This window comes from Muscardinus avellanarius (genome assembly GCF_963383645.1).
Source record: "Muscardinus avellanarius genome assembly, chromosome: 10".
Classification (NCBI taxonomy): domain Eukaryota; kingdom Metazoa; phylum Chordata; class Mammalia; order Rodentia; family Gliridae; genus Muscardinus; species Muscardinus avellanarius.
In genome coordinates, this window is record NC_137796.1 from 100,456,425 (window position 1) to 100,463,985 (window position 7,561).

Sequence of the window (7,561 nt, forward strand, 5' to 3'; positions counted from 1 at the left end):
ACCCAGCTCCCCGCCACAGCTGCAAAGCAGACATAAGGCAAAGCAGACTGTCCCCTTGTCACCGTGCAGCTCCCTTCTCGGTGCTCCCTCTGCGGCCCAGTGGGCCTGGGCCTGGCGGCCTCATCCCACCTCCCACCCACCCTGACATCTCTCTCTCCTTAATCCTGTGACCCCGCCTCACCCTCAGCCAACCTTTCCTATCTGACACCCAGAACTGATGGCGACACTGACCCCGCTTCCCTCCTCATCTCACTCCCTTGGGGACCTCACCCCATCTTCTGGCTCCGGAATTCCAGCTACTGACACAGACACAGCCCCAGAACTCCAGCCCCACCTGTCCCTGCCGCTCCGCTGTCCAGTAGCTCAGAGCTCACGCCGTCTCCTCTCAGGGTCCTTCCGCCTCCGCCCTGGAGTGACGGACCCGTCGTGAACCCAGAAGGCAAACCTTGTATTTGTTTCTCTCCTTTCCTAACCTGTTGGAAAGCACGCTCACCTTCCCTTGAAAAGGGTGTCAAGGATCCAGCTGCTTTTGCCGCTGTGGTCCAAGCCGCCATCACCCCCGGACAGACCACTTCATCAGCCTTCCCTGGGCCTCCTGCCTCCATACCGCCCCTTGGTCTTGTCACAGCAGTCAGAGGGATCGTGGAGGTGATGTCAGAACCACCTTCCTTTGTTCAGAGCAGGACAGTATCTCCAGTGCTTGGTCCCCCTAGGCCCTAAGTGGTCTCAGCACACTGCCTCAGGGCCTTTGCACCAGCTGCCTGGGGTGCTCCTCCTCTGGCTGTCTGCAAAGCTGGTGCTTTCCCTCCTGGTCCTTGCTCGGAAGCCACCCAGTCTAAAGGCTCAGGCCTCGCTCCCTACATGACCCTACTTGTTTTATCGTATGGTCTGTCTCCCTCTTGGCCTGCAAGCCCACAAGCACAGAGGGCTTTGTCCAGCCCTGGTGTCTAGGACAACACTGGGAACCTTCAGTCCTGGAGTCCGAGAGCTTGTGCCTCCAACCCCTCCTCACGCCACCTGTCACTTTCCTCCTGCAAGACTGTTGACTCGGTCGAGCCGCCCCCCCCCCTTAAAAAGACATGCTAAGAACAAGGGGGGGAAGGTCACCATTTAATCATTCATCTGTTTGCAGATAAAATGTATCACCTGTGTAACAGGTCACAACAGAATTAAGTGCTGTGAGGTTAAAATAGCACTGAAGCCGGGCATGGTGGTGCACGCCATAATCCCAGCCTCAGCAACTAGCGAGGCCTCCACAACTCTTAGACCCTGTTTCAGATGAACATATAAAATGGGCCTGGGGACGTAGCTCAGAGGTAGAATGCCTCTGGGTTCGATCCCCAATAGCGCAAACAAATAAAAAACAATAGTGAATTCTAGCTATTGTGACCAGAGGACCAGGGCCCAAGGCCTCGGGACTGGTAGACATCATGAGGCATCCGTATGAAGCCCAGGAAAGGGGGTGCCTGCCGTACATCACCATGCAGTTCAGCAGCCCCATGGCTAGCCCAGGAGCCATTGGAAGCACCCTGGGGTACTGACTCCAGGCTTGGGACCCACAGCCTGGGGCGTAGGAAGAGGCCGAACCCTTCTAGTAGAGACTGACTGGGTCAGGGTGCCAATGCTCTGAGAAGCAGCACCCAGTCCCTGCAGAGGAGGGGCTTGTGGGTACCCACAGAATGGGATGCAACCCATACCCCACTTCCCGGGGTGTATGGGGCCTCAGAGTGGCACCCAGCATCTAGGGACAGGGGAGGAGAACTGTGTTCCCGCGAAGACCCCCAGCACATGTTCTGCTAGAGGTGGACACTGCCTGTCCCACAGAGCTGGTCGGGGTAGTAGGGACACAGCCCTCCGTCCCCAGCTCCACACCAGACCCCTGGCCTTTCTTAGGCAGCAGAGGCCAGCCTTCAACCTTTTTTTGGCCAGTGCGCACACACATAACACAGGCTGAACGTCTGTTATGCTTACCTGCCTTGAGTCTTCTGGGTACCCAGAAACATAATTGGGCTACTAAAGCTTTGCATGAGGGTAGCAAGCCCAGCCAGCTCCTGGACAAACAAAGCATTCCAAAGCAACTTCAGTTTTATTAGCCAGATAAATCTGGATGTAATCCCCAAGCCCGGGCCATCGCTGTCATTTACATATCGCTGGTCACCTCTGATAGCTGCAAAAGCCACCTTCTGGCTAGAAGCATCAAAGGTAATGAAGCCCCATACTAATCAAGCGAGAGCTGGCCCCAGGCTCCCTGCCCAGGCCAGCCAGCTTCTGCCTGACGCTGACCCCTGGGACCACCTTACTCAGGTGCCTTTACCTTCCTGAACAAGTGTGCAGCGGCAGGACTTACAGGAGGCTCTTAGAAGACGCTCTAAGGGCCAGAGGTTCTTTCTCATTTAAAACACTGCTTGTAGCTGGGCATGACGACATGTGCCTGTGATCCCAGCAGTAGGGAGGTCGAGACGAGGATGGCAGGTTTGCAGCCAGTCTCAGCAACTTAGCGAGACCCTCTGCAACTTCATGAAACCTTGTTTAAAAAATAAAAAAGAGGGCTGGGGGTGTAAATGCCCCTGGGTTCAATCCTCAGTACCAAAAATAAGCCAAATGCTTCACCTTGGGCTGCCAGCCTCTCCCAGAGCACTGCGGGTTCTTTGCTACCCGGCCGACCTAAAGTGTCTTTTGGTGATTCATTGACTCGAATGCCTTTAATGATTACAAATGTACAAGCTCCTCCGGTCCGCTGATGGTAACCGCCGGGGACTCTCTCTCTGTTTCAGAGGGGCCCCCCCGCAGGAAGCCTCGCAGTGACCCACAGGTACCACCCTCCGGCTTCGCAGCTCTTGTGTGCTGTGCTGTCCCGTTTCCTTTCTGCCCCAGCCCCTGCCCCACCACACGATCCACTAGTTTTTTCAATCTTAGTAAACTTATGTGAGATTCCTGCAAAATCTGAAGGCTTGGAGAGCTTAGTTCAAAGACCAAGATGGCCATGACAAGCAGACCTGGTCACTTGGGCCGCTTCCCTGCCCTCCCTCCGGGCAGCACCCCGGCAGGCCACATGGCGTCCAAAGCGTGGCCGTCTCACCGCGTCTGGATGAGATTCTTAGGCTGTGCACATGGCGCTTAGATTGTCCCTACCTGCGTGCTGCCGTGCCATCACCCAAGTACAGCTCACACACCCCTTAGCGCCACACCCCAGGTGTGTCCCTGGAGAAAGGACGTGGCTTCCGCCTGGCCGGCCTGGGTCACAGATCAGGGATTGACAAAGTGCAGGTTCACAGTGGCCACAGCCCGGCAACCCGTCCTCTCACGACCAAGCTTTCAGACTCTTCTGCGAATGACGTAGTCTCCCTGCCGTGTGGTCCGGCCCGGGGCTCTGCACGGCTCGAGCACAGTCTTGCTAACTGCATTTTGGCGCATGAGGGTGGGAGTCAGCAGCTGCCACAGCCTTTTCCTGAGGCCTCGGGGGCACGCGAGTGTTCAAACCGGGGAATGGACACCCAAGACTCGAGGGCGCACAGAGCCCTCTGTTCCTCTAGGGTTTTAAAAACTTCATCCCTCAGTCAAGCGTGTGCTCTCCCGCCCCCCAAGAGAGGCCAGGCAGGCCTATCTTCTAGTGCACTCCCGTCTGTCTGTTTTGGAGAATCTCAGCTTTGCCGTCGCTGCTAAATACTTAAAGCTGGGAGGGTTTTGTGGGAACCGGGACAGCCTCCAGGACGTGGTCCTGCTTCCAGGGCTAGCTGGAGCCTAGGACCTGTCACCAGCGGGAAACCAGGTCCTTGCAGAGTAGCAGGATTTCCAGTGCTCAGTCTGCACTGGAAAAGTCCCTTGGATAAGCTCTGAGTCTGTGAAAGAAACCCGAGCTCTTCAGGATAAGGACTTTTAAGGCGCCCGGGCTGGCAGGGACTGCCTGCAGAGGTCAGCTGAGCCGGGAGCCTGAGGTCAAGGGGCCAGACTGATCCCACGGACTTTTCTAGTCAGCACACAGACTCTTCCAGGTGGTGAGGGTGCCCCTCCAGCATAGATGGGGGACCACTGCCCAGCCCGTCAGGGTCTGCGTGAGGAGGCCGCATGAGACCAGGTGGCAGCCGCGGGTGCACTTATCACCACCTGAACTTGTCCCTCCCTCCGACGCACAGTGCTATGGAGGAAGCGGGCGTGTGTGCGTGCGTGTGTGTGTGTGTGTGTGTGTGTAGACAGTTCCTCCTCCAATGGGCAGGAGGCTTCCCTCGGGAGCTAACCTAGGAGTCTTTAGTTGGGTGTGACTACAACTTTAAGTATTTATTCCTGATCGCTGCACCTGGGGACCCCTCCCCCCCCAGAGGCTCCTGTGGGGCTTCCCCTTCCCAGCGATCAGGACTCTGGACCTTGCTTGTGCCTCTAGTCTCACCTGTCTGAGTTGTTCCGTGGACTAAAGAATGGGTGAGCGGGGTGGGCGCGCCCTCATGGCTTCTCCATCCAGCCTTCCTGTTACCACACCTCTGCTTTCTTCTGAGACACCCTCCAGTGTGTAAAGACCTACTCTGTAATTTGGATCAAATGGGGCCAGATGTCAGAGTCCAACACATTCATTTGCTGTTATCACTGAAAGCACATTTAAGCATTCCTGTCTGGCAGCAAAGTGCGCTGCGGACGCCCCGATGTTTTCCCCTTTCCATCACCTGCCCCGGCCACCCACCCACTGACTCACCTCACTGAACAGCTCTTCCTGTGAAGGGCGGGCGGGCCCGGAAGAGATCGGGTACCCACAGCCCAGAGGAGGCAGAAGCAGTAAGGACAGAGAGGCGTCCTACCTGCTGGTGCTAAAATCCACCTTTGATTAACGCGTAGTTCACATTCTAACAAACCGCAGTGAGCAAAATCAGGCAACCGGCAAATGTGATCCCCACCGAGGGGCATAAGAGGCGAAGCCCCACACCAGCAGGGGGCGCGTCTTGCCTTGGGCCTGGGAGCACCATGTCCAGAACTCTCTCCTCCATAATGCTGCTGGTCTGTTTTCAAACCTGTCCTTCAGTTGAAAAACCCAGTTCCTCCTTTTAGGTCTGGACAAAGTCCTGGGGACGCATTCCACACATACACACCTACCTTTCGCTTTTTTTTTCTATTCCAATTACAAGACATTAGCTGATTAGAATCCTGAGGGCCACCAGATGACTGAGCTAGGCATGCTTTAAAAACAGACCCTCTTGCTTTGGAAAAACCTACTTCCCCCATTTCACTGATTAAATAGAAACAACTGCATCCGGTCTCAGCCCCCTGGAAATGGGAAAAACTTATTCCCACCTCGAGCGGGAGCCTTTACTAAACAGACGCGTGTTTTCTTATTAAAATCCACAGGCGAGGAAACGAGACCTCGTTTGTCCCTTCCAGAAGGTCTGGGGGGCGCCGAGTTATCGAGAACGCGGACGGCTCGGAGGAGGAAATGGATGCCCGAGATTCAGACTTCAACGGAACCAAAGCCAGTGAATGAACTTGCGGGAGCCCTGCGCCACCGCAGGGAATCTACACCCCAGTACAAGGAAACTCAGCCAACTCCCCAGCATCGTCCAAATCCATCCTCCAACTCCAGACACCATGGACCCCCCCCCATGAACACGGACACGCCACCCTGTGGTCAGGGTGCAAACTGCAGTTTCTAGGCCATAACACACCCGAGCCGCCTCCCTTGAGCTCTGTGGGCGGATTGTGCAGATGTTGAGTTGAAAACAGCTGCAGTAACCAGGTCACCAGCAACTTCGTTTACATGAAATGGGGACAAAGTTACCAAAACGCGTGCCACAGCCCCCGGCCGCTCCCCACTCATCCCCTGGCCTGCAGACCCCTCCGGCTGCCGGAGCAGGGCCTGCATTTGAGAATTCTCTCTCTACCCCTCCCCTCCTGGTTGCCACACTTGAGACACACACAGTTCACTGAGACCAAGTGCCTTCTGTAGTCACGTGAATTAAGAGGAACCACTGCTCCAGGGCTGAGGGCAGGATGCTCTGCACCGTCTCCTATGCACCCATTGCGTGTACTTACAACACCATCACCAATAAAAGGTTGTAATTCACCAGAATGCAGTCGGCCTCTCTGTTAAGCAGTTTTCTTTCCTTTTTTTTTTTTTTAACCTCCGGGCTACACTCCCAGACCTATTTTATATTTTTATTTGGAAACAGGGTCTCTTAAGCCTAAGCCAGCGAGGCTGGCTTCAAACCAGCATGATCCTCCTGTCTCTGCCTCCCAAGCGCGGGGGATTACAAGCGTGCGGGGATTACAAGCGTGCGACACCACGCCCAGCTGTTAAGCAGTTTTCTATGGGTGGGAAAGAAGGCGGGAGGGAGCACGCTTGTTCAAGTCCTCCAGGGAGCAGAGAAGTCAGGGTTGGTGCCTCATATGTGGAGATGCGAAGGCCCGGAGAGGTGGAGAAGTGGCCCACACTCCCACAGCGGGCAAAAGGAGAGGCAGGGGTGCCACGTGCAACGAGGGTCTCCTCAGTAAGGATGTGGCAGCGGAGGGTGCAGGAGTAAGGACACTGTCCCCACCCATCCTTGACCACGACAGGGGAGAACAACTGTATCAATCAGGATCCATGGGTACGTAGAGGCTGAACGTCCTAATTCAAAAACCCCAAATCCCCAAAACTCCAAAACCTAAATCCTACTGAACACAGACATGATACCACAAGTAGAAAACTCCACCCCTGTGGGACAGGACGCAGAACACAGGCGCTAAAAAATACTGTATCAACAGACCTCAGGCTACCAAATGAGGTGTGTCCAAAACGTACAGTTAGACTTGGCTCTGTCCCCAAGATACCTCATTACACAGGTGCAAATAATCCAAAATTAAAAAAAAAATCCAAAGCACTCCCAGTCCTAAGCATTTCACATAAGGAATACTCAGTCTATAATAAGATAAACACAATATTTCTCTTTTTGGTACTGGGGATTGAACGGGGGTGAGGGGCATTTTACCTCTGAAATACACACCCAGTCCTGTTTTTTATTATGAAACAGGGTCTCACTTGTTTGCTGAGGCTCTTGCTAAATTGCTGAGTTTGATCTTGAACCCGTGATCCCGCTGTCTTTATCTTCTAAGTACTAGAATCACAGGCATGGGCCCTCATGCCCAGCACAAGATTTCTTGGATTTGGTTTTTTTAAAGTTAAACACAAGAAGACTTTTTGCCTAGCAGGGTATGGTAAACTGTCTCTGTAAGGACCAGGGAGAAAGAGTTTGGCCTTTACGGACTACACCTAGCCTTCTGCACGTTTATCTTCTTTTTTAATCCCTTAAAGTCATGAAGAAAGGGAGGCAGAGACAGGAGGATCGGCACAGGTTCGAAGCCAGCCGCGCTGGCTTAAGAGACCCTGTTTCCAAATTTTAAAAAAAGTAAAAAAATAGGTCTGGAAGAGTAGCCCGGAGGTAGAAGGGTTTCCAGGAACCCCAGGACCGCCAAAAAAAAAAAAAAAAAAAAAAAAAATCATGAAGAAACATTCTTAGCGTTGGGGCCCTCCCTTTCTCCAGCTCAAATACTCCCGTCAGACATGCCTCGTGAGGCTTCTATTTGGCAGAAACGATTTCAGGAC

The 7,561-nt window shown here is 54.1% G+C and overlaps 1 protein-coding gene across 2 annotated transcripts in view; it reads left to right on the forward strand.

Moving 5' to 3' along the window:
• The window catches only part of MYH11 (myosin heavy chain 11), a gene marked incomplete at both ends in the record, with an annotated part of 82,571 nt that extends 77,107 nt beyond the window's left edge, over nucleotides 1–5,464 (forward strand). For both annotated transcript variants that reach the window (XM_080702417.1, XM_080702418.1), the window contains one exon: nucleotides 5,332–5,464. In XM_080702417.1, coding sequence (XP_080558543.1) covers nucleotides 5,332–5,464 — 133 coding nt within the window. The remainder of the gene's footprint in view (nucleotides 1–5,331) is intronic.
• Between the last annotated feature and the right edge of the window lie 2,097 nt (nucleotides 5,465–7,561).